Source organism: Sporothrix schenckii, assembly GCF_000961545.1.
Source record: "Sporothrix schenckii 1099-18 chromosome Unknown Cont49, whole genome shotgun sequence".
Classification (NCBI taxonomy): Eukaryota; Fungi; Ascomycota; class Sordariomycetes; order Ophiostomatales; family Ophiostomataceae; genus Sporothrix; species Sporothrix schenckii.
This window is the reverse complement of record NW_015971150.1, coordinates 140,243-165,754: the sequence shown is the minus strand read 5'-3', so window position 1 is coordinate 165,754 and position 25,512 is coordinate 140,243. Positions and strand designations below refer to the sequence as shown.

The 25,512-nt window shown below is 54.0% G+C and overlaps 8 protein-coding genes across 8 annotated transcripts; 3 read left to right on the top strand and 5 right to left on the bottom strand.

The window, feature by feature from the left end:
* Nucleotides 1-626: 626 nt before the first annotated feature.
* SPSK_00390 (uncharacterized protein) lies at nucleotides 627-4,227 on the bottom strand (the record flags this gene model as incomplete). The annotated part of the gene is made up of 2 exons (XM_016727359.1): nucleotides 627-3,735; nucleotides 3,809-4,227. The coding sequence occupies 2 exons, from the start codon at nucleotides 4,225-4,227 to the stop codon at nucleotides 627-629; spliced, it is 3,528 nt and encodes a 1,175-aa protein (XP_016582605.1).
* A 1,864-nt stretch (nucleotides 4,228-6,091) lies between these two features.
* SPSK_00526 (saccharopepsin) lies at nucleotides 6,092-7,514 on the bottom strand (the record flags this gene model as incomplete). The annotated part of the gene is made up of 3 exons (XM_016727493.1): nucleotides 6,092-7,035; nucleotides 7,099-7,252; nucleotides 7,410-7,514. 3 exons carry the CDS (start codon nucleotides 7,512-7,514, stop codon nucleotides 6,092-6,094), a joined length of 1,203 nt encoding a protein of 400 aa, XP_016582604.1.
* Nucleotides 7,515-9,825: 2,311 nt separating this feature from the next.
* On the bottom strand, nucleotides 9,826-13,577 carry SPSK_00386 (transcriptional activator SPT7; the record flags this gene model as incomplete). Its single annotated transcript, XM_016727355.1, has 2 exons — nucleotides 9,826-11,085; nucleotides 11,166-13,577. The coding sequence occupies 2 exons, from the start codon at nucleotides 13,575-13,577 to the stop codon at nucleotides 9,826-9,828; spliced, it is 3,672 nt and encodes a 1,223-aa protein (XP_016582603.1).
* Nucleotides 13,578-15,240: 1,663 nt separating this feature from the next.
* On the top strand, nucleotides 15,241-15,951 carry SPSK_00592 (vanz-like protein; the record flags this gene model as incomplete). The annotated part of the gene is made up of 1 exon (XM_016727558.1): nucleotides 15,241-15,951. The coding sequence occupies one exon, from the start codon at nucleotides 15,241-15,243 to the stop codon at nucleotides 15,949-15,951; it is 711 nt and encodes a 236-aa protein (XP_016582602.1).
* Nucleotides 15,952-16,272: 321 nt separating this feature from the next.
* Nucleotides 16,273-18,284, bottom strand: SPSK_00465 (uncharacterized protein; the record flags this gene model as incomplete). Its single annotated transcript, XM_016727434.1, has 2 exons — nucleotides 16,273-17,795; nucleotides 17,846-18,284. 2 exons carry the CDS (start codon nucleotides 18,282-18,284, stop codon nucleotides 16,273-16,275), a joined length of 1,962 nt encoding a protein of 653 aa, XP_016582601.1.
* Nucleotides 18,285-19,295: 1,011 nt separating this feature from the next.
* On the top strand, nucleotides 19,296-19,840 carry SPSK_00611 (Brt1; the record flags this gene model as incomplete). The annotated part of the gene is made up of 3 exons (XM_016727575.1): nucleotides 19,296-19,454; nucleotides 19,543-19,695; nucleotides 19,766-19,840. The coding sequence occupies 3 exons, from the start codon at nucleotides 19,296-19,298 to the stop codon at nucleotides 19,838-19,840; spliced, it is 387 nt and encodes a 128-aa protein (XP_016582600.1).
* Nucleotides 19,841-20,459: 619 nt separating this feature from the next.
* Nucleotides 20,460-21,668, top strand: SPSK_00544 (letm1-like protein; the record flags this gene model as incomplete). Its single annotated transcript, XM_016727510.1, has 1 exon — nucleotides 20,460-21,668. The coding sequence occupies one exon, from the start codon at nucleotides 20,460-20,462 to the stop codon at nucleotides 21,666-21,668; it is 1,209 nt and encodes a 402-aa protein (XP_016582599.1).
* A 398-nt stretch (nucleotides 21,669-22,066) lies between these two features.
* SPSK_10311 (RNA-binding protein) lies at nucleotides 22,067-25,068 on the bottom strand (the record flags this gene model as incomplete). Its single annotated transcript, XM_016736781.1, has 2 exons — nucleotides 22,067-23,628; nucleotides 23,730-25,068. 2 exons carry the CDS (start codon nucleotides 25,066-25,068, stop codon nucleotides 22,067-22,069), a joined length of 2,901 nt encoding a protein of 966 aa, XP_016582598.1.
* Nucleotides 25,069-25,512: the final 444 nt, after the last annotated feature.

Here is a 25,512-nt window from a genome sequence, read left to right as displayed (position 1 = left end):
ACACCAAACTGCAACCCCATACAAGTACTCGTTTGGTTTTCTGTACAATGAGAAAGTATCTTTGATGTGGGACCCAACACGACAGCCACAGTACCCGGTCAAATATGCAACGCCAATAAGCGACGTCGCACAGCATCAGCTAGCGCAAAAGTGACAAGGTGTTGCGAGCAATATTAATTTGAGCTAGGCCAAATGCAATGACGGTGAATACGAAAAAGGACCACACGCATGAAAAGAAAAAAAGTGTGAGATAGGCAATGAAAACTAATGTATAACTGAAAAGAAAAGAAAAGATTAAGAAAAACAATGGTCTGAGAACCAACAAGGTACCTAGTTTTACACTTTCAAGACCCTTCCCAGTCAGCGGGATAAAAAAAACAATACAGCAGTAGAGCCAGTAAAATCAACCACGATTCCAGTGCAAACAAACGAAAGGTGCACCAAAAGAGATTCGAGAGACCCGACCAAAAACGAAACGAAAAGAAAGGAAACGAAAAGAAAACCAAAATAAAGGTGGCGCAATACTGCAAACCTGGTCCTTATTCCCATCGTAGCCGTAAGCCCCAAAAATACAGCACCACCTGGTTGTACCGTACAACAGCCTTTACATGCAAACAACAATCTCCTTATGGTGGTCGCTGGAATCCGGCACCGGGCACAGGCGACGCGCTCATGGGCACTGGCGACGGAGACGGGATGTGATGTGGCTGTGGTGTGCCGTTCATTGCTGGTGATGGTTGGCCCTGGGGACGGGCCGGCTGTTGCTGCTGTTGCTGCTGCAGGTAGGCCTGTGGTGGCACTGGTGACTGGAACTGGGGTTGGGGTGATGGCTGCGTTTGGTACTGCCCAGGCCGCGGCATATTGGCACCGCCAGCAGGCATGTTCGCGCGCGCCGCAGCCAACTTAGACATGTCAACGCCACCATTTCCTATGCCACCGCCGCCGCCACCACCTCCACCACCACCAAGCCCGATCCCAGCTAGACCAGCGACTTGGCCCATGCCTCCCTGCGTCATCTTGTCCGTAAACCCCATTGTCCGCTCATGTGCCGACGCTCGTGCCCGTGCTTGCTCCATCAGGCGCTGCTGCTGCGGCTGGTCCATCACCGTATGGTAGCCAAAGGGGCCGGCACCGATGGAAGGTCCGCCAGGCGCGCTGCTAAAGTGGCGCTGCTGTTGTTGGTGCGATGGAACACCAGTTTGACCAGTGAACGGTGGCCGTGCCATGAGTTGCTGCTGCTGCCGGATAAGCTGCTGCTGCTGCTGCTGGGGCGTTCCCGGTGTCATCGGAGCCTGCTGGAATCGCTGCTGTGGGCTTCCAACATGCTGCGGAGGCAGGTGGATCGAGTGTTGCGGAGTAGCGACGTGCGCCACGCCATTCGCTGGTGATAAAGGATACGGCATGCTATGGGAGGCACGGCGCTGCTGTTGTTGTTGCTGCAACTGCTGTTGTTGAAGATGCTGCTGCTGCTGTGGCGCCCCAGGTGTCGGTGCCGGCGGAAGTGGAACTTGCTGCGGAAAGCCCGGTGTGCCCGGTGGATAGCGGAATTGTTGCGGGGTGCCTGGTTGCATAGCTGGCGATCCATAAGAGCCCGGTAGAGGCTGCGAGGCAACGCGCTGTGGTGACATATGCGGAGACACTTGCTGGCCTGGTGCAAAACCAGGGCCTGGTGGCTGGTGTTGCATCCCTTGCCGAGCCTGCATATGTGGCTGGGCCTTAGCCATAGGACCGTAGTTGTAACCATTAGGCGATGGCCGGAACGGAGGTTGGGCCTGTGCACCCGGTCGGACATGCGGGGGGAGTGCAGCCGCAGGAGTACCGCCAGCACCGGCCACGGACGCTCTATGCGGTGGGCCTGCACGGGCCGGCGTCTGATGTTGGCCAGAGTAGAAGGCACCACCAGAAACCATTGGGGTCCTGCTTGGAGTGTTGAACTGCGGGCCGTAGTTATGGTTCACCGAGACGCTCGCTGACCTATGAGCTGGCGTGCGCTGCGGTGAACTGGTCGCAGCTTGAGCCGCCTGGGCAGCTTGGCGGGCACGGACGATAGATTCGTCCTCGTCCAAAATACCGTGGTACTCTTCTCCGCGGACCTCAATCTTAGTGCTGATGTTCAGCTCCTCAAGCTTGTCCGAATTGAGACGTGCCACAGCGTAGGGGGGAAGGGCCTGGATGATAAGGGACAGCTGCGCCTTGAGCGTTTGGTACGTGAGCATTTCTTCTTCGCTGGGTTGTTGAGCGAGTGTGCCATTCCGTAGCATGTCCGCGTTGACAGGATCGGCCGAGAAGCGGTCTTGGCTGGTCGGCAGTGTGAGATTGCGGTTGCGCTGGTACGACGCGAGCGTAATAACCAAGTCCGAGACTTCCTGGAGCATCTCGTCGGCATCGTTGTCCGCATCCGACTTCGCTCCCATGACCTCTTCCAGTGATGGGTCGACCAGACTATCGTCCCACTCGGCGATTGTTTTCTGTAGAGCCTCCTCATCAAGCACATTAGCTGAAGCCAAGTCGTCAGGTGTCGAGGCGTCCTCAACATAGTGCTCGTCGGTATTAAGCTCCTTCTCAACCATACGTTGAAAAACACGGTGGCCAACGCGCTGCCACCACATACGACCGACCTGGGTAGCAGGCACAATTGCGGCAGAGTCATCCTTTGACGGCGCAAAGCTGGAAAAAGCGCCACGGAAAAGAGACTCCATCTCGGACAGCTCGAGTTCCGTTGCGGATGGCTTGCGGCCGGCCAAGCTTTGGGCCCGTTCACGCTGGCGGGTCTTAATCTGCGATGACGGTGTGGCATTGCTGTAGTCAAGCCAGTGGCCCATCGTAATTTGTTGGGTAGAATAAGAACCCGTTCGATATTTGGATCTCTCGGCCAGCTCTGGATGGTAGAACCCCAGTGTTGTGGACTTGGTCGTGCTCTTTGGTGCCTTTGGTGGCTGCAACGGAGGCAAGTTACGGGGAGACGGAAACAGTTCGCCAAAAGTCGGGGCGCGGTTATTCTTGTCAGGAGGAGGCGGCGCGAAAACGCGGGTGAGGGTCATGTTACCACCAAAGCTGACATCGATGTCTTCCCGGACAAGGTCGCCGATCTGGTCGTCACCATCATCAGCTCCACAGGGGGTTTGCGCCTTGACAGCCGACCCGCGCGAGGGCAGACTTGAAAATAGCTGCCGGGGACCAGGCGCATTACCAAAGACGGTCAAAACAGGCTCGCCCCGGTTCGAAGACGATATAGACACAGACACATTATTGCCAATCTTGCCTCCTGTTTTGCCATGCAGTGGTCCAGATTTAGGGTACGCAGTTTCTCGGCGATAGAGGTCGTATGCGGCCTCGCGAAATTTAGCAATATGCGCAATGGCTGCTCGCTTCGCTCTAACGTCCTTGTCTGCCGTATTGTATGCATTTTGCTTCGGTTCAGTTGCGTCGTTCGCGTCAACGTCCTCCTTGGCGTCGTTTGCGGCTTCGCCTTCTGTCTTGCCTTCGGATTCGGCTGGTGTGGGTGCATCGAGAGCGGCCAGTTCGCTGCGAACAACGGCAGCAATGTCCAACACGAGGTCGTCCAACAACATGTAAGCGTCGTTCTTGACCTTGTCGGAAATAGACTTCGCTGTCTGCGAGTTGGGTTGGCTGGCAGAGCCATCAGCCTTTTGCCGTTTGGCTTCCGGCTCGTCTGATACAGGGGAGTCAGGCAGCAGTCGTCGTGAGAGAATAGGAGGGGTGGAATTGTCGAAGCTGGGCCACGTTGTTAGTAAGACGGTACATGTACAGATGATAAGGGCCAGGGGAGGGTGATATCTGGGCATACGATTGGAGAACGCCAAAATAGTCACGGATCAGGCCCTTCTCGTCCCGGTTGCCCGCGGTCGTCGACACAATAGGACCCGGCGCTGCATGGCTGCCGTTGCTAGCTGTTCCTGTATTTCCGTTGTTCGGCTTCGATGAGAGGGCGGGCGATGCGGAGCCAGACGAGGCCTCCTTAATTTGGTTGATGGCCGTGGCGTGCGATCCTGCCGCAGCTGCAGATGGCGATGCACCTGCTTCGGCCATCACTTCGTCGCTATTGCTGCTATCATCGCGTTTCCGCTTCGTCGCTGCCGTACCGTTGCCGTTGTTTTCACTCCCATTGCTACTACCACTGGGACTTGCCGGCGCGGCGGCTGCAGAAGACGCAACAGCAGCGTTGCTGGACAAGCCGTTCGCACTGACCGCGTTGGCGGCAGCCATTGTCAATGAATGCCAACGTCGATCAGAATGGGCTTGTAGTGTCCAACAGGTGTGTCGCGATGGGCGAAATACTATGTCGAGGGCCAAGGGCGGGCAACAACGCGCGAGAAATCAGTCGAGCGTCGAGCCTGGGGCAGAAGCCGGTGGGAAAAGGGGATGTAAACGTCAAAAAGGACAAATCTCGCAAGAAAATCGCGTCGTGCAGCGTGATGCAAATATGTATTGGTAAATTATGGCGATCGTCGAATGCAGCGTTGGCAGCCGTTAGGGTTGGGGTAAGTGAGGCCGTTGTTGCGCTCCCTGTTTCGCGCTTCTTCGCGTTCGTTCGCGAAATGATAGTCAGCGAGAAAAAATTGGCGACGATGCAGTGCACAATGGCGATGGATCATCGAATGGGTGGGATTGGAGAAATGGGGCCGCAAAACGAAGGATGGACGTGGCTGTAAAAACGAGCAAGAAGAAAGCGTGTAGTCAAAACTCCCTGGGCTTGGGTTTGCTGGTGTCACTCGCGGCTTTACGTTTTCGTGGCAGGAGGGGAACTGCAAAACGCGCGAGAACGGGCAGGAGCCAAACAGTAACCAAAACGCAAGGGAAGTTTGAGACAGAACGCAATTTGGCGCCAACAGACGAAAAGAATGGGAAAGATAGAGTGGAATACAGTGTCCCTTGCTGCGGGCCAAATCGCGGGTTGATTGGCTGTAACTTGCGTCACGTGAATATGGGGAGCCATAACTCGGTTAGTAGCATACCAATTTAAATTTTTGTCCTTCGAAAGGCATGAGAATAACATCTTCTTTCAATACGACGTGTAATCCCAGGCAGACACATTCACCAATATCACCAATTCTAGAGCTTGAATAATTAAATTTCGATAAATTTTTGGTAGGATATACGTCAGGCGTATTTGTTGCGCTAAGCTACACCTACATGCGAAATAGTATCCCATGCCCGTTAATTATTTCGCAGCTGAAACCAAAAAAAAAAAAAAAAAACGTCTAACCCAAAAAATCACAACCCATTGTTGTTATGTAAAAATGTAAAATAAAATAAAGCAAAATAAACCCCGAAAACATGTTGATGCTTTATATAGCTGGCGCATATGACGCAGAGATTTTCGTACACGTTATAAATCTAATAAAAAGGCTTAAGCAGTCGAAAATGTAGCTAGGTACTTTGCGACGGCGCTGAGAAATCTTCCCAGTAAGTACTCTCTAAGAAATCTGTGATATTACTTGGGCTCCTGAGTCGCTGGTGAACGTGGGCCTGTGGCCCATGAAGCTGGCCGGTTTGACAACCAAAAACCTGAAACTTTGATGAGCAGACGCGGCTGTTTGCGCCGCGTGCTGAGATAGCATTTTGAACGTGTTCCTTAATTACTATGTTCACAATTGGACGCACTAATAGAAACACTGGCTAAAATATAACGATAAATAAAAAAACATGTTTGTGGTGACGTGATGAGCGTATAGCGAGGTAGCGGTACAGTAGGGTAAAGACCAAAGACGTGAGGGGGTTAAATAATAATGCTAACAAAATACAAACACACCCCAGCAAGAGCAACAACCGCAATCAACAATGTTAGTCTTGACTTTGACAGACGACTCTTCGTCACGCGATTACAGCGGACTGCAGCCGCGCGTTCGCGGGACGAATGAAAGAAAATACCGAATTCGAACAAAACCGTGCGTAGGACAAATAGCAAACAGATAAAGAGACACAGAAACAAAATGAAGAGGCCAAAAGAGGGCTGAAAGCGCCCGCAGTAAGAGGTAAACACTCGCAACACTATCACAGTCCGGCCCTCTCTTCGACCTCTCAAATAAATGACTGTTGCTTTGTCAAAATTACGGCGACGATTGCCCGCTTACTTCTTAGCCAGGGCCAAGCCAACAGTGTTGTTGTCAAGATCATAGATAGAGTAGTAGCGGCGCAGGAAGGCGTCACCGAGGATGGCCAGCGGGCCGGTCGGCTCAGGGAAGTCCATGCCCATGAAGGTCGAAATGCAGCTGCCCGACACCTCCAAAATGTAGTCCGACGCAGGCAGGCTGAAGTTGTGGCCGCTCAAGGTGAAGGTGACGTCCGGGAGACTGGACTTCTTGCTGCAGTCAATGGTGTACTGGCCGTTGTAGCCCTTCTTGGCGCCAATCTGGGTGTTGAGCATCTCGGCCAGGTTGGAGGGGAGGGCAATCAGCGAGGTGCCGGTGTCCAGGATCACACCGGTGTTGTCGAGCTCAGCAACATCCTCGCCAAGAGCGATGGAGTCAAGGTCGACCTCCCAGTAGGCCTTGCGGCGCAGGGGAATGGTAGTAATCTTGCCGGTGTAGTGGTCCTTGTTGACACCACCAAACACAGCCTCGGAGTCGTTGCCGTCGTCAGAGTAACCCAGGTAGAAGGCAAAGACACCCGAATCAATCAACTCCTGGTTAATCATGTTGTAAAAGGGGGGCACGACCTTGTTCACCGAGATGGTGTCGTAGCCGAGGCCCAGAATGCCGTCGAAGCGGCCAAAGGCGAAGGCCAGACCAGGCTCCTCGGTAGCCTCGGCGAAGTCCTGCTTAGCGATCTTGAGGTTGCCAATGGAGACAGTGTCCTGCGACACGAAGCCGCTCAGGCTGCCAGAACCGTACTGGATGGCGAACGACGAGCCGTTGGCCTTGTAGCTCGACGAGGCGCTCGAATCATACTTGGAGTGAAGATAACAGGCGATGGAACCGCACTCGCGCGAGGGAACCCACAAGTTCGAGCTGCCGGTGTCAAGGACAACCTTGAAGCTCTGGGGCGGAGTGCCAATGGAGATCTCAGCAAAGTCTATTACTAGTTAGCCGCCGTTCGTTGTTCGCAAGACAACGAGAATAATTCGCTTCGACGTACACTGTGCGTTCATAAAGTTGCTGACAGGCACCGGATGGTTAGCCTCGATGCTTGCAGCCGTGTTCTTAAACATGGCATCGGCATGAGTCTCAGGGCGGCCGCCCATGTACTTCTGGCTGAGTCCGCGAACCTGGGCATCGATGGGGATCGACTCCTAATTGTCACAACCGACAGTTAGCAAAGTGTGCGACCGGCGGTAGGAACAGCGATGAGACGCCGATGGCGATGCCAATCAAAACAAACGGATGGTTGATTTGGCCAATGGCATGTCATATTGGGAGGCACGATAAGCATCGACGGAGTCAACATACCAGCTGCTTCGCAAGAGGGACCTTCTTCAGCTTCAACGAGTGGACACCGCCAGCCTGGGCGGAGCCGAGCAGCCCAGCTGCGGTCAACAACAAAGCACCCTTCATTGTGACGGGTATCGAGAGAAACGAATGTAGAGAGGACGGAATGACCGGGAACAGGAAAACGACAGCAACAAGGACACAAAAGAGAGAAAATGTGATTGCAAGGCCGAACACGAGATGTTGCGCATCCGTAGAATCCGAGGAAAATGGCGATGATTTGGATAGAGTCGCTGTGTTGATGTTTTGAAGGAGGAAAGAGGAGGACGAAAAGGAAGAGCAAGAGAGGAACAGCGGAACGAAGGAAGTGGAGGGAGGACGGGGTGTATGGGTACCTGGGTACGTACTTCGTACAGGAAAGCGGCGGCACAGACGAATGAGGTCCTGGGCCAGGCCATCCCATGAGGGGAATGGCTAATAATGGAGCCTGGCTCGCTGGGGCGACTGCTCCGTTTGTCGCTAAGCCCGAGACATGCGACAGGGAAGGAGCGACCGCTTGGGCGACCACGCCCAGTGACGCTGTCCCCGTCTTATCGCCCCCACAATGCCAAAAGCAGCCTGACGTACGACGTTTTCCCGTTTTACTACATCAGAACACATTTCAGCGCAAGACAACGGTGACAAAACAATGATACAGGACAACAACACTCACTCCCAAAACATGGTAAGAACGGGACGGAAGAACGGGGAGACTCTAGATGGTGTGGTTGGCAGCGTGACCTCCTAGTGGCCGATTATGGGGAAGGCGCAGTGACTGGGACCAAGGAACCTCTGAAAGCAGGTACGCGCGCAGTCTCATTAGTTGGCTAGGCCGCCTGGCGTAATCGAATTTCTTGCAGTGGTGTTTTTGGCGACAATACCAGAATACGTAGTACGGAGACTGCCTGATGACGCACTGGGCGGCGGGCGTCGCCCCAACCCAAAAAGGGGAAATTTGCGTGGCTGGCAACTTAGTGAGATAAAGTGGACGCTGCTTTTGTTGATGTCACATGACTTGCATTGCTACATTACATAAGGCAGGATATTCCAAGTGTTGGGCGCAATGACGCCGCTGTGCTGAGTGGAAACTCCACCGCATGCGGATGACGACACAACTAGGGGCACATTCGGAGTCACACTACTTGGCATTCCAGGCAGACAGATAAATCTTGCGCAGTCTCCAGCATGACAAAATAAAGCGCACTCACAAACCGTTTTAGCACTTTAACAGAGCAAGGAATCCTCACTGTAACACTCTTAACAGTGTAGGGAACTCCACTAAATAGCCTTGTGAGTGCGCTTTTTTTTGTCCAGGGGGAGGCAGTCTCGCAGTGTAACTACTCCGTACAAGTCAGTACAAGTCAGTGGCAAACAACGTCCAACGAAGCAATACAGAGCGAAAGTCACCAAATTCCCCGAGTGGAAATATCATTGTGTCTCAGCGTCGTTATCTGGGGTCTGTTGCGGGCAAACTCATGGGGGATATGACAGACAAACCACGGAGACGAAGCCACAAGCACCACTTAGGGGCATAATTCCGGTTACGGGAGGATATCGATGGCAAACAAATAAGCTTAGCGTGTATGTGCAGTGTTTTTAGGTTTGTTAATCCCGTCTGCTTGGCCTGTCGAAAGTATGGCAAAAAACAGCCGACGGAAAACGCGGCTTTTGTTTACAAACCTTCATGTTCGGGCGTCCCGCCAATACATTTCTCTTCATACAAAAAGGAACTGTGTGTGAATGAGATAGAAAGAGACGAGCGGATAGACATGAAGATCAATTTGTCAGGCAAAAGGGGATGGTGAAATATCTTCCCAAAATTCTCGTTTTGACAGGCGCCAGGAAGCATATCATTAGACATGGTGAGAACGGGCGCTTGTGAAGTAAAAAAAGGAAGCTCGAAGAAGTTTGTTGTTTCACGAAGACATGATGCCGCGAGAAAGAAGAAAGTCTATTGGCAATACAGCCACCTGCTGGCATTTAGGATATTCGTATGCTAGGACTCGCTTTTTCAACCGGAGAGGACAGAGGCCGGGTGATCGGCAGTGTTGCACTGTGTTGATAAGTAGTGTTGCGAAGGAGGAGAAAAACAAAGCGACATCTGAACGCGAGATAGGCGACACAGTTATGAAGGCAGCGGTGAATAAGGATTAGGGAATGAAGGGATAAATAAAATGAAGAATGCGAGTATGTGTAGCCGAATAGAGATAGAATGGAAACCCAATGAACACCAAGATAAAAAAGTTACACCAGAATTGCCACGATAATGAATAACAAGACAGGAAACCCCGGTAAACCATTCACATGCCCAGAACCACTGCCACCCTCCTAAGGACAAAAGAAGACCAATGAAATAAAGCAAAACGTCAGCAGAAAACCAATGCAGCGGGTGGACGGTTTAGTGGATGCTTTCCGGGCTCATGAGACCCCCTGCGTCGTCTTTTTCGTCGGCGCCAGGGCTGCCTTGGCTGCCGGCATTCTCTCCATCGCCAACAACACCATTCGTAAGGTTGGATCCTAGCGCACCACTTCCTGTTTTGCTTGCACCGTAGTTGAGGTTCGGCACAGGAACGCTCGTCGTTTGGCCCGTCTTGAGCTTCTTGACTGGCGTGCCTTTTTCGGAGGCCGCCGTGGCACCGGCCGCCGCTTGGCTCTGACCTCCAGCACCACCTGGGGCTTCCTCAGCGGCTGCCTTTGCAGCCGCCGCCGCCGCCTGCTCCCGCTTCTTTCGCTTCGCCATGGCAATTTGCTCCTTGGGCGGCCGCTTTTGCGGAGATACAATCTTGCCTGTTGCGCCGAGACGTGGCCGTGGGCGACGTTGCTTGACAGGAAGATCCTCGTCCTCGACAAGAGCCTGATCATTATTGGCGTGAAGCTTTGCGAGGAAGAAATTCTTTACAAGTCCGATTTCCTCAGTTATGCCGGTCGTTGTGACGGCGTCGAGGGGCTTCAGGTCCTCGAATAGAAGCTCCGAGGAGACTCCTGTCGGCGCGTCCACGGTGTGCTGGTTGCGCACACGGCTCTGCAGTAGATGAAGGGGAACACTCATGATATCAAGGCCAAATTCGCGGTCCAGACCTAAGGCCTTGAACCCGAAGAAGTCCTCGCCAAGCTCTTCGGCAAAGTCGCCGCCAACAAACTGGTCGCTGCCGTCCTGGAATGCTTCGGTACCACCGTCCTGTAAGGCAGGGCGCAGCAGGTCACTGAGGTGCATCTTCATACGGTCATGGATGCCGCTGAGCTTGGTGCCGAGGCGCTCAACCTCCTCTCGTGCGTACGAATCGAGGGAGTCGATGTCGTGGCCGTTCTCGTATAGCGTATGCAAGACGACCTCTTCTGGGCTATACCGTGGCTGGAAACGGTTGCCCCGCTCCGCCCACACACCCACCGCCTCTTTCTTCTCCGCTTCGTTGTAGACGTTGAACGTGTGGCAGAGCTTCGTAAAGTAATCGGCTGCAATGTCCGTCATGGCGTCCATTGCGGATGGCTGCAGCTCCTCGAAGCCTGCGTGAAAGAAAATCTTGGAAACGGCCCGCTGCATTGCTGCGCGGGACGCCTCGCCGGCGATAAACGGCCCATCGCCGCTGATGAATTGCGGCTCGATATCAGCCTCGTGAAATGGCTCAGGGTCATAGCGCTGAAATTGATTTTGGTAGATCTGCAAATCTGTTAGTATGGGAGCTAAACCGGTAGAAAGCCTTCAAATGTCGCCAAATAAACTGCTGTTCATATACATACCTGTGTCTGAATTTGCATTTGCTTCACGACACCGATCTTCGAGCAGATCTTCCGTGTTTCTTGAATCTGGCGCATGTTGGACTCCATGCGCTTAGTCAATTTGCTCGTCGGCGACACGAAGTGGCCTGCAGGAACAAGGCGCAAGAACTCTTCATTTTGGTTCACGACCTGGCCCTCGTCGTCGACAACCCACTGCAAACGCAATGGGATATCGGGCACGATGCTCTCGGGTTCGTAGTAGTCGGGGACAACTTTCTCAACATCATCTTCCATCTCGGCGAGAGTAGTTTCTGCTGCTTTGGAAGAGGACGCAACATGCGCTTCCTTGCCAGTGTCTTCAGTCTGGTGATGAGATGCAGGGCCAAGGATGCCGAGGGCCTCTGCTTGCTTGGCGCCCTTGAGATACCAGCGCATGCCCGCCTTGTTGCGCAACAGCGCCGGCTCATCGACATTGAGTTTGTTGCCAAGGAAGAGTTCGTAGCGCTGTTTGGCGATCAGGGCGCGGTCCTTTTTAGTGACCTGCTTCCAGATCTTATACGCTTCGTCCTCATATGTCTGCTCAGCCGCCTCGTTGAGAGCGCGATTGAGCGCCGCCATACCATTATTGCCGTGAACAGATGACGAGGCATCGATGTCCATCGCGTCGACATTGCCCAGGTGTCCGTTGAGCCCGCTCGGTGTCAGCGATCCTGTCCCACCGGCAGCTGCGCCCACGGGTGTAGAGAAGCCGTTGCTGCCAGTATCGGCACCCCCAAAGTCAGAGCCTTCGCGGCCTGTTTTGGTAAGAAGACCGTTGAGTTGTAGGACCGGCTTCTGGTCAACACTTGGCGTACCCTCCTTTTGGTCACCACCAGCACCCGTTGACGTTGACATCATAGTTGTTGTACCACCAGCACGCGACTTATTTGCGACACCCTTGGCTCCTGTCTTGCGACCACGTGAAGACATTATCGGCTCGTCGTCGCTGTCGTCGCCGCCATCGTCGTCGCCACCATTCTGCTTGCGCCGTTCTTCGGCCTCAACCTCGGCGCGCGAGCGAATTACCAGGTCCGGGATTAGGGGAATCAGCTTTTCGGCCTCCCTGCGCATGCCTGTCGCCATGCGGCGCAGCGGATGGCCAGCGTCACGGTTGTACTTCAGGCAATTGTCCCACACCAAGTTAAGATCCGCAACAAACTCGGCTTTGGACTTAAACTGAAGGCCTTTGAGTTTCTTTGTCATCGTGCCGAGGTCCATTGGCTGCTTGACATAGAGGTGGTAGTCGGGCGCTTCACGTTTGTTGACGCGTTGTAAAAAGGGAGTGGAGTACTCGGTGTGCGCCTTCAGCTCGCTGAGCACCTTGTCCAGGGCCTCGTATAGTTCTTCTTGGCCAACATTTTCCTCACTCGCCCACTTGCTGCGGTTCTTACGCACTTCGTTGATCAGCGAGCGCAGTTCTGCGTCAGTGGCCTTGACCTGGTCGCGCTTCGAGTCGATGCGGGCAATCAGGTGCTTGAGCGTCAAGCTGGATGCGCCAAGGTTGGCACTGCTGAGAGTGCCTTGGTTGGGGCCAGCTGCACCGTTGGGACCGTTGGAGCCGTTCTTCTCCATCTCAGCTTGGATTTGCTTCTCGGACTCCTCTAGCTGCTGCTGCTCCAACATCGCCGTGCGGTCGTTCTCAAGGGTATGGAAGATGGTGAAGAAACTGCGCCGGGCAGCCTCCTCGGTGGCATTGCGCGCTTCTTCGAGCTCCTTGCGGACGTCTTCCGAGGATTTTACTTGGGATTGTTTCTGGTGTGACTGTAGTTGTGATTGCGATTGTGTGCGGGAGAGGGATGAGGATGTGGCGTTCAATGCCAAGGCTTCGTCTCGTAATAATGCGTGCTTCACGCCAAATTGCTTGTCGGGAGAGCCAACCGAATGGACGGGCGAGCTGCCGGTCTTTGATGGCGAAAGAAGCTGTTGTGGAGGCCCGGACCCGGTGCCAGATGTCGGCCCAGATCCATTTCTGGTAGCATTATTCGAGTCGGCACCGTCGTTGCCGGCCTCGTCTTCATCGTCATCATCGCCGTAGTCGTCTTCGTCAATGACTCGCTTCGCCTTCTTCAGTGGTGGCTCGTGTATTGGGGCATGGTCGGTTGTGGGCGGAGGAAGATGGGGATGGTCGAGGCGGGTAGCGGACGGACGTGGCGGTTGCATCAGTGCGCGGATGGAATCAAAGTCGTAGCCGCCATCATCGGAAAACAGTAGAGCCACACGAGCTTCGGTTTTGCGATAGAGCTCGGCAAACACGGCGCGTCGCGAGTCCTCTTCGGCATCGGTTGACGTTGTGAAAGTTGATGCCTCAGGCATCGAGACGGGTCCTGGGTTGTTGTCGGCGCCGGCAACGGGCGTATGTGTGCGCGTTGGCGCATCATCGACAACGGACACCATGATGTGGTCGATGCGGGTGCACACGCAAAAAAAATTGTCACGATAAAAGGGTGGTTGTCAATGGCGGTTGCTGGGGGAGTGGATGCGCGCAGTGGTAACGCAGCATCGCCAAAATGCGGCGGCCAAAAAAATAAGGAGCGTAAATCCGCGTGAAATGGGCTCGCGTCCACAGGGACGCCCAAGTCGGACGGAGCCTCTACAAGACCACTAGGAGAAAGCGGCTCATTTGCAGAGATGGAGGACGGAATTTGAGGCCGTTCGGAGTCGATGTCGACGCGCCTTGATGGATCGCAATAGGCCGATTTTGTCGTTGTTTCTGCGGTTGAGGTTAATGGAGACTTTTGGTGCTGCGCGAAGGCGCCAGTTTTCCTGCTTTGCGGCAGTACCGCTAGCTAGTGTATTGAAGTCGAGTAGTAGTACTTTTACGCCAGAAAAGAAGTCGGCAACGCAGCAGAAAACTGCTCACTTGGTGAAATAAAATTAATGTGCTACAAGTATCATGGCTTATTATATGTGTTTTCAATTTTAATCCTCGATTTACAGCTTTTATTGAAGTGAAGAAGCACAATCTACGATCACGATAAAGTACTGCTACTTACGGCAAACAGCCGAAGGCCAAGGTCACGTGTGAAATAGGGGGCTTTGCGATGTCAATATGGGACCACTGCCCCGAAATGTGCTGTCTAAAGCGCTGTGAAGAAACAGACGCGCCGTATTATGACGCCAGTTCACGTTCGTCTTGGTGGTGAATCTGCATACGATTCCTGAATGTTACAATGCAAGACACACCTGTGAGTCAAAGCCTCTCTTGTGTTTTTTTTTATATATAAAAAGAACGTTTCTTTATTATTGTCCGTTGCTACAGTCGACGCCTATTGTCTCTATTATGACATCGGATGAATGTACTCCCAGAAATGAAATATCGTTATACGTGCTCGTCAAATTGGAGCAAAACTCGATTGTAAGTTGCATTGGTGGTGCTGGTCAGGTCTCTGCCCATTTGAGACCAATACCGAGTTCATCGTAAGTCAAACTGCGGACTCTGTTGTACCATTGCTCGGATATACGCTGCACAGTGTGTACTCCGTACTAGTAAACGGATTGTTCTGACACAAAACTCGTTTACATACATATCGTTTTGTCGACTAGCTTACAGAACACTTACGGTCTCGCCATACAGTGCGGATGATGTAACACGGCGTTCTGACTTTGGCACTAATAATCGCCGTCGTATCGCATCCAAACCAAAGCAGCTCCCCTCCCCAACCTCTTCCAGATGCTCCCACCTATCCCAATGTACCTTCAGGCATCCGACAACAGACTGCAACGTCCGACGGCGACAAACTATTCTTCTTCTTCCAGCCGACACCTTTGCGACCTCACCAAAAGCAATCCTACGCCTTAGCGACCAGCCGACTCTACCTCTCACTAGCGTCACTTTACCGTCTCGGCAGCTGCGCCTGAAGCACCTGAAGCACCTGAAGCACCTGAAGCTCTACAGAAGCTCCTCGAAAACAGACGAACCCAAATTGAAGACAACTCATCACAACCAGAAATCATGAGAATACGGCTGCCCTTTGCAGGTGTGCAAAAGAAACGGGGATTCTCCTCCTGTTGTAGATATGGAGGATACAGGCGGATACCATCAGCACCCCACTAATACATGTATGTCGCAGGCATCTTCTTCCTGCTGCTGCTGCTTGCCGGCTATGCCGGCCTTAGCTCACTGCAGCTCGGCGACATTGTCAACGACAAGATTCTACATTTTGTAACGTTCTTCCTTTTGACTGTCGCCTTCTACTGGATCGTCGACACCAGCCGCAGGCGCACAATGAACATGGCACTCGCAGTGTGTACAGGTGGCCTGGGTGTCGGGTCTGAGGTGCTGCAGGCGCTGCTGCCCGACAACGGCCGCGTATTTGACGCCTTGGACATTGTGGCCAACATCCTCGGCAGCTTGGCTGCGTTGGGCCTGTGCTCATGGTACCACAAGCGGATGCTGGATCGCAAGCGGAACCGCAAATACGCCGCCGTGCCGGGCGAGGAGGATCACGGCGATGAGGTATTGGCTGACACGTCGGTCGTTGACATTGAGCTCGGCGAGGGTGTTGGAGGCCAGTCGACGGTTTTGCACGATGGGGCCAACGGCAAGGTAGTGGGCACATTTCCATCCGCCAAGCCTTTGACGTCACCTGCCGATGTGCCGACACAATCTACGGCTGCCGGGGCTGCTACCTCTTCGACTGCGGCCCGGGGCACGACTTTGGAGGAAGAGCTTGACAACTGGGACGAAAACGCCGAAGATACCTGGGACGCGGACGATACCGGCGACATTGGTGAGGGCAGCGGAACGGCGAAAAAGCGGACCGATTAAAAGAGGCATACTTTTCCTAGCTGTGTTGTCTTCTTTATTATTTCATTTTTCATGTTGGGGTTTGATTAATGGCGTCATATTTCGCAGCGTCATCAAATATTGGCTCTTGCCACTCAATCGGATGGCCTGCTGTTTTATGCGATTGGATAAGACGGCGTTGCTTTGATCACATTTATGTTATACTATTGACGAGATCAAGAATGACGATGCCGCTAAACAAACTGGAATCTGTTTATGAAATTCACCTGGTGTGGATTGAAATTATGTACTAACAGTACTTTGTGCACGAGGGTCACTGTGACATAACATACTCATGCTTCTCTACCAACCGAACGATTCGTTATGCCACCACACAGATCTGCCGCGGTGTACCCACATGGAAACCGAAGCCCGCAGATCCTGTACCATGGCTTCCGGCCCGCACACTAACACGGCGACACGTTCTTCACTGCCGTGACGGAACACGTCGTCAACGATCTGGGAAAAATCGGGCCTCTGACGGTTTGACGCCCCTGGAGGCACGAATCGACTTTGCGGGGAGGACTGCGGACGACGGCCACGGGGCGAAGTTGCCTGCTGGTCCCGGCGAAGTGTGGTCAACTCGATAGCGGCTTCAGCGGCACTGTTTTCCGCCACAGCTGCTGAACCTGTGCCACCGCCTGTCAAGAAAATATGCACATTCCGATCCTGCAACAAACTGTGGCCACTTCCATCTTGGCCCGATACAACTGCCCAAGTAGCATCGCCAGCACCACGGACAGACCAAACCAGGTCGACTTTGAGGCTTCCGCCATTCCGAATCGCGGCGGTTTCATCGATGATGGACCGGTAAAGAGGAACAACAAATGTGGCGCCGACACCGCCAGCGACCAGCAGAACACGATCAAAATTATGGGGAGTTAGTTCCGGGAAATAGGCGCTTGACCCGTACGGGCCCTCGAGGTTGACGGACATCGTCCCGGTACCCATGTTCGAAGCCGTACCCAGGCCATGGATTGTCGGAATGGCCGGAGTCGTTTCGTCGTCATCGTCATCTTCGGCTCGGCCGTCCGCGTTCTTTGTAAGTTGGACGGGGCAGGCATGTCGCGAGAGCGCTGCTGACATAGGCCCCTTGCGAGCGCGGACCACCAGTGTTAAATCGCTCGACTGGTCGTTGACGGTGGCAATAGTAAAGGGATTGAAGAGGAACTCGAATAAAATACTTGTCGGAGACAGGGGGTTGGTCGACGGCCGCGCCGAGCCGGGCAGGCTCATATACACATGGCTGCCAGGGTGCTTTCGGTACTTGTCCATCTTAGAAAATGGAATGGGCGCCGTCAGTCGGATGAGCTCGGTGCCCGGAATCGTCTCAATCCGGGCTTCCGTTGTTACCGTTTGGATCTTGCGGAAAGTCAGGTCGGCGATGAGCAACAACAAGGCAGCGGCAACGTAGTTGCTGGCATATCTAGCGTGGAATATCACCAGGACGGGAAGCGCAAACGCGACGGAAACGTGCGTTATGAAGAAGACGCGGTACGACCAGCGGCGCACAATGGACAATGCGGTCGTGGTGAGCAGTGTCATGCTGAAAATAGCAGCTAGGCCTAGGGCGACAACTGGCCGCAAGAGGCGCGGCCAGAAGTTGTCCAAGAAGGCAAAGAAGTTGAGGTAAAAGGTAGCGTGCAACAGCAGCATTGTATAGATGATGGTGCCCAGTACACGGTGCCATCGGTTGACCTGCTCATGCGACGTGCCGAAAATGGCCAGCACGGGGCTGACATAGCGCAAAGCCAACACGTACTGCAACGGCAGTTGGGAAACAGCAACGATGCCGAAACGCTTTGTGAGGTGCATGTAGTCTAGGGCTGTCAGTATGTCCCTTGGGTTTAAAATCATCACGATCGGCAAAACACACCTCGTCCGGTCTCGACAACACACAGCACCAGAAGGATGGCCATCCACGAACCGCCGCCCACCCATAAGTCACGCTGGCCAAGGTGCTGGCGAAAAATCACGACATCGTCTGATAGCCACCACTTGGCCCGACGGTACCATGATTCCCAGCTGCCACGGGTCGTCAGTCGGCGCGACTTGAGCGAGGGGGAGTCGGGGACGGCGTCGTAGCGGGCGTTGGACGACGATGATCCCGGTGAGCCTCGAGAGGAGCCACGTAGGCTCTGGCCATAGCGCATCCGCACAAAGGCCACAGTCCACAACGTGATGCGAACAAGTAGCATCACGACTATCGGTGACACGGAAAATAACGCGCCGTAGTGTCCATAACGATCAAGGACAAGGCGTCGCGCCTGGCGCTCCTCGGGGCTCAGCTCAAGGAACTCCCAAGGCCAAGCCATGTTTGCTGTCCCCACGGAAGGGGAAGGCGATGCGAAACGAGCTAGGCCTTACAAGGGAGGAAAACAAGACAGCTTAATAGTGTATCAGCTGCTCACACCCACACCGTGAGAAGATGAAAAAAAGGTGAAGCTGGTGGAAAGGTAATTTGTTGTTGTGTTTTTGTCTGCTTGCTGCGAACTGTCCACACACTTTCGCATATTCCGGTGGACGAACCTTTTGGGCAGAAAAGACTTTATAAACCTTATTGTTCTTGTCTCGTGCTCAATAGGCGGGAGCCTTCAAGTGTAAGGGTATTACCAAGAAGTCGTCGCCTCGGAAAAGAAGCCATCTTGCAACAAGATCCGAGCGGCTGGTGGCAGTGGCTGTCCTAGCTCGGATGGAGCTCCTTTTGTTCCTGGGTTGTTCCTGCCACCGAACAAAACGTCCGAATTGCTTGTGCCAAATCGGGTATCTCCCAGGGAGCTACGGCTGAAACGGATGATGATTGGCTGCGCTAGGCTCCTTCGCCCTGTTGCGCAAGGCCTGTTCAGTTAATTAATACAGGCTCGCGCCTGCCATTAGAAAAATACGTCGTGCCTTCCCTGATTTATAACGTGGACTTCGGTGTCCGACTCGGGCCAATGCTGGGAAGGAACTGTGGAAGTGCTGTCGCCAAACGTCTCCCCAAATCGGAATTGCTATCACAAAATAACAACTTGACATTCTCTAAATGCTGTGTCTTGAAGCACAGATCCAACAATCAGCCTGCCTTGACAACAATGAAAATGCACGCATATGCAGTAGAACTTGTCGTGGCACACCCGGGCGGTCCGCTATCGGCTGCGGATAAGCTGCGCTAGGTAGGTGCTCGCCAAAAATAACACTTTCTTAAAAGAAGCTCAAAGGCTTTTTTTTATCAGGCCGTTTTCTTCGGCACATGCCTTCTACTTTGTTCACTCTCACATCGATCCGTTTTCAAGCTTCATTGCTCGACTTACACCAAACTGCCACCTTCGCCACCGCCAGCCAAAATGCCGTCCAAGGAAGCTGTCCTCACGGCCAACGCTCCGGCCCCGTTGCCTGTCTTCTCTCAGGCTATCAAGCTGAATGGCATGGTCTACTGTTCTGGCCAGGTCGGCACTGATCCCAAGACCGGCCAGATGACCGAGGGCAGCGTCCAGGACCGGACAGTAAGTAGGGCCGGTGGACACTCCGACAGGATAGAGATAAGATAGACATGGCAAACATTGTGGGCGAGCAGAAGCTGACATGCCTTAGAGACAAGTTTTAAAAAATCTCAGCGCCGTCCTGGAAGCTGCCGGCACGAATCTGGACAATGTTGTCAAGGTCAACATCTTCCTTACGTCCATGGCCGATTTTGCCGCAGTTAACGAGATCTACGCTGAGTTCTTCAGCTCCGATCCTAAACCGGTGCGTTCCACTCGTTAGGCCATCGTCGCTCAATTTTATGAAAACAGATCTCTAACTGCTCTATACCCAGTGCCGCACGTGTGTTGCCGTTCACCAACTTCCCCTTGGAACGGATGTTGAGATCGAATGCACTGCAGCCTTGTAGGAGATAACTTCAATGACCAGCAATAACTCTGCTAATCAGGGCTGTGTTTGAGAGATGACAACCACAAGGGGTCAGTCTGCAGGCCAGGTGTATCGTCACTATCATGAATAAAAAAACACAAATAAATAGTCCACGACAGCCGGTCACAGCTGTAAAGCGGTACTTTGCTTGTGAATATATAACAAAATTAACCACAACGCAGCATAAATAGCTAAATGCACTATAACCGCCGACAGACACAAAACACAGGTCGCGGCCGTACCTATAATGCTCTGGAAAATATTCAATTAAATGAAGTGAGCTTTGCGGCTTGTTTCCATTACCTACCCGTAGTATTGAAATGCCGATTGTGCGCGAGTATGCTCTTGCAAGTCAGTTGTGCTGCAATGTGTAACTTACGACATACTGGAGTTTACGGAGTAATTACTGGCCGGTGGATACCTAGCAAGCTAATCCACTTTTCCTACCCCAGACCGCCCCCAATCTATTTATTCTAAGGCACCTAAAAGTAATACAGCAGCTAGCTTCCTGGCCAGCGTTACGAAGTATCACCAACATATCTCTCACCAGAGCGAGCCACGCGACCACCAACGACCACATCCCCCCAACAGGCGATGCGATGACACCCACAACGCAATTGTGCGCTGTCCGCGCCTCCATGCTTCTTCCAATCTTCAATGGCCGCGCACTCGCCACCGCTGGCCCCAGCAAGCCGTCGGGCATCATGCACTCTGTGGTAGCCGCCTACAGCAACAGATGCCATAGCAAGTACCATAGCACCTACCACAGCAGTGGCCTCCCGTTACGCCCAACTGCGACGACTCGCTCAGCCACTCCATACACCCTCACGCGGCCAACAGCTGCGTTCGCGACCCCCCTCGCCCGCCCGGTGTCCAGCTCTTCGACCTCCCAGTCCAACCCCAGCGCCGCCGCCGTCACGGCCCCGACCCTCACGCCTTCTGCGGCCAACCCTCCACATACCACGCGCCCGCCGCCGCTCATGTTGCCGGAACGGAAGCCCGAGTCATCGACTTTTAGCCATCTGTTGGCCACGGGCAAAGCCTACCTCGCCTTTTACAAGACGGGGCTGCGGTACCTATTTGCCAACACGAAACTCGTGCGCGGCATGGACGCCAACAACGACACCGCTGACGCCGTCAAGGCAGGCCACGCGACCCGGTCGGATCTCTTGCTGCGTCGCCGCTGGGGCCACGATATGCGTCGCCTGCCGCTCTTTGGCCTGCTGCTGCTGATCTGTGGGGAGTTTACGCCGTTTGTTGTGCTAGTGTTCCCGCATGTGGTGCCCTACCCTTGCCGGATCCCTAAGCAGGTCGAGCAACTGCAGCGCAAGGCGGAGTCCAGGCGGCAACATGCATTCGTGGCATATGGAGAAGAGACAGTGGCATCGGCGCCGACTGCAGAGTCAACGATACGAGGCCGTCATGCCACGGCTGCGAGAGACGTGCTCATTAGCCGCAGCTTGGGCCTGATTGCACCCTTCTGGGACCGCATTGGCCTTGTCAGCGGCGTGCCGGGACTGGCCCATCGTGCCGTTGAGCGTCATCTCGCCTTCCTGGCCGAAGACGACGCACTCCTTCGCCAGGCTGGCGGTGTGCTGGCATTGGAACCAGAGGAGGTGCTCTTGGCCAGCGCTGACCGCGGCCTCGACGTAGTAGGTCAGGACGAGGGCCGGCTGCGAGAGAGGCTGGTGCGGTGGCTACAACTTACACAGCCGCAGAACAATGACGTCGACGGCAACGTTGTACACGAACAGATGCTCACTCTGCTGACGAAGCGGCCAGAGGCGTGGCCGCCGAAGAAGGTGTAATCAGCTGTAGATTCTTGTCGCATAGACATATGTTATGTTCCTTGTATTATAGATTTTGTCACGCTTGTTTTACTCGTTTTTCATCTCCATGCGTACATCAAAAGGCATAGAAATATGAGCGACACTTGGGAGGCACATATTTGGATGGACAAAGGACAGGGGGGCATAATGCGGGTCTGGGGCTCCTTGTTATATATATCATCACACCGGAATGTGATGGGATAAAAACAACTCCATGGATGGTGCATGCACGGAACGGACTTTTCATCACTCATTTATGTATTCATTATCCCTTTGAGAATATCTTCACAATTTCATCCTCTGCATTACATCATCTGGTTCCTTGTGCAACGTATCTTCATCCATCTTCTCTGCGACTGGACGAATGCAAGGTCGCTTCACTGCCGTGGCGGGGCAAAATGAGCCATGAGAGCTTGGAGAGCCTGTTCATCGAGCCCTTGGGGGGCGGCAGTTTGGTACCCGGTTGGTACAGGTTGTGATGCAGTGAGACCGCGGGCATATGGAGCAGTTGTTGATGCGTACGCAGATGGTGCAGTGGTAGAGGACGCAGTTGATGCTCCAAGTGAACTCAGCAACGCGGCGAGCTGGGATTGTTGTGTAACATTGTTATGCGGCGCATACTGAGCCGCTGCTGGAGGCTGTCCATAAGTCGTCGCAGGAGAAGGGGCCACGGTAGGAGTGGCTTGCGTTGCCTGCATTGCACCAAGGAGCTGCGCCAGGGCGGTATTGTCAAGCTGGCCGACCAGTGAGGCCAAGTCGATACCATTTGTGGGTGCGGTGGTGGTAGCCGGGCTGACAGATGGGTACCCAGCTGCTTGCGAGGGTGCATATGGCTGGCCATGGCCAGGTGCGCCTTGGTAGCCTTGAGAGTAAGGCGCTTGGTGTGCATGATATTGTGGAGGTTGCTGGATCACCGCAGCGGATTTCGCTCTAAGGACAACATCGGCGGCAACGGATGGTGCAAGGTCTTGGTAGCCATCAAATCGCACGTTGCTAGCCCCGGCCTGGCGATTGAAGACCTGCAAAGGGATCTTGCCATTGGCCTGTTCCCGGCTGTTTAGATCAACGACGGCGATGACACCTTCCAAAATGTGTACTTGAATAATAGAGTCGCGTGGCGGCGTGTGTGAAGTCAAGAAGGTCACGTCCGTCGTCAGTCCGCGGTCCTTGAACGGCGCTTGTGCCCACTTGATGAACTCGCGGTCCAGCCCTTGTGCAACTAGGAACTGTACGTCGGGCACATTAGCACCGTACCGCGTCTTCAACAGATCCGAACTGCCACGGCCATTGCTGTTCCTGCTTCGGCTATATGGGCTTGGAGAGCGGCGAGCGCGGTATCCTCTACGGCCGTCATCATCGCCACTGTGTCGATAAGGCGACCTCGACCGGTCGCGGGATCGGTGGCTATTGTCGTCATGGCCCCCTCGTTCTGAGCCATATGGGCCGTTCCAACCATACCCTTGGCGAGTAGACGTGTCATGTCCGCCGTGCGAGTCAGAGTAGCGATCGCCTGTCGGGTGTCGGTTATTATCCTGGCTGCGGCCGTCATAACGATCTGCCTCTCGATTTCGGCCGCCTCTGTTTCTTGTCCGCTCAGGTGAACGATCTTTGCCGCCCCGCACGCGGTCACGTTCACGACCTTGTCCAGCATCCCGATCGCGACCCTTGTCTTTTGTTTGCAGTTTCGAGATTTCCAAGTCTATGGCTATGTTAACAAACCGCATTGAAAATTGCAAATAGGGCAGATGCTGCAACGTACGAATCTTCCGCCCACGGATCTCAGCGCCTTCAAGTTCTCTCATGGCCGCTGACGCCTCCGTCACAGAGTGGTATTGGACAAACCCATACGCCGATTTAATCGCAATCTGTGCTAGACGGCCATATCGGTGAAACTTCTCGAAAACGTCACGCTTGCTGACTCGCTCTTGCGACAGATTTCCTGTACCGTTGTTAGGCATTTTTCATCTTAATGACAACGAGGGCCCCAAGATCGAGACATTCAGGACATCCAGGACAACCCCGACAGTCAGGACCACATACCAACAAACATGCGCGAGCCTTCAGGAAATGCCTCCCATTTGCCCTCTGCAACATGTATCTTCTCTTCATTCAGAAACGCTTGATAGGCCCGGTCTACAGCGGCCTTTTCACGCGCATTATTCGCCTGTCGAGGAGCAGCCGGGGTCTGGCCCTGGGCAGCACGAGCAGCTTGACCGCGTCTGCCACCACCGCCGGCTGGGAGCTGTGGAGGGGCACCCAGGAGAGCTGCACCGCCAGTACTTCCAGGCACGGCTACACCGGGTGGCTTCGGGAGGTTAGGGTTGTTTTGGTGTCTCCCAGTCATACTAGCAGGACCAGTAGGAGGTCGTGGGAAGGGCTTGGAAGGACCTTTGGGTGCTCCAATGGGAGCCTGTGATGCACCTGCAGGCGGTTTAGCAGCATCGGCTGAAATAGCATCTATCATCTTGTCAAAATCTAATCCCGGGCCACTGCCATTCTCCGAGAAATGAGCCTTTTCGTCAGCGTCCACCGAAGTGGCCGATGTGGCTTGAGGCTGGAGAGAGGACGTAAACGACGACTCAGTAGGACAGCCTGGGAGAATTTCGCCTGGCTCTCCCGTGTCGAGCATAGCGATATCGTCAATGTAGGGAAGAGGAGACGGGGACCTGGCCACGGCAGGGACTGCGGAAGGAGAATCCTCGGCAACAACATCAACATCAGCGGCAGTCAAGTCAACATTAGGGGCATCGTCTGCCTCTCTGACATCCTCGGCGTCATTAATTTCATTGACATTGTCTGGAAGAAGCGATTCAGCATTCTTTGTCTCAGCCAGAGGCGAGGCGGAAGGAGGCGATGCATCAAGAGGACCAGCGGAGGCATAAGACGCATGTACGGCGTCAGCAGTACCTCTTTGGTCAGCATCAGGCTGCGGTCTCTCAGAAGTACCATGTGCAGCAGACTCAGTGTCGCCTGTGCCGAGTGCTGTTTCATCCGATGACGATGGCGGCGCCACTGCAGAGCTTTCATTGACCTCGGCCTCACCCTCACTGAGGCCGCCGGCAGCGCCAGCGTCTTCAGCATTGCCGCCACTGCTAGCATCACGGATGCTACAGTTAGGAGCCTCATGAGGTTCATCAACACCGTCGGCTTCGGTGTCATGTGTTGTATCGTTCACCTGAATAGTTTGGTTGTCCTCGGCAACGGCGACAGCAAATTCGGCCTCGGAAGAGGCGTCACCGTCGCTGTAAAGATCGCCACTGTCGTCTTCGGGCACGTCCTCGGTATCAACGACAGCATCGACTTCGGCAAGCGCGTCGTTGAGGATGACGTCGGAAGCTGGAGCTGCCCCGTCAGGAGTGGCTTCGGAAGTCGAGGACATTCTGAATGCGACGACGGTGTGACGACAGTGCGACGATCTGGTGGGAGAGGTGAACGGAACGATTGTCGAATGACTTCGCAAAGGGCCCAGAGGGCAGGACAAGTGCGGCAGGGGAGCCGCTTGCGAGAGAGCGCAAAACAGAGCTGGTGCTGCGCGGGCAAGACAAAACGTGATGAACAAGTGAGAAGGTGCGATTGTATTGGGCAATGTGGGCACTGGCTTCACCCAAAACTGTTCTTACGACGAAAGGGCGTTTGGTGCTTGCGAAATCACAGGACAGGTGATTCACAGCGGAAAGGGCAATGGGCGTGAGCCACAAGCGGGCAAGACGACGCGGTCTCTGTGTTACGCAAAGAGTAAGGAAAGAGCGGGTTCAAGCAGATGGATACCCAGGAAGGCAGGCGCGATGGCGGGTTCGTTTGCGAGCAAGGAAGGCGCGATGAA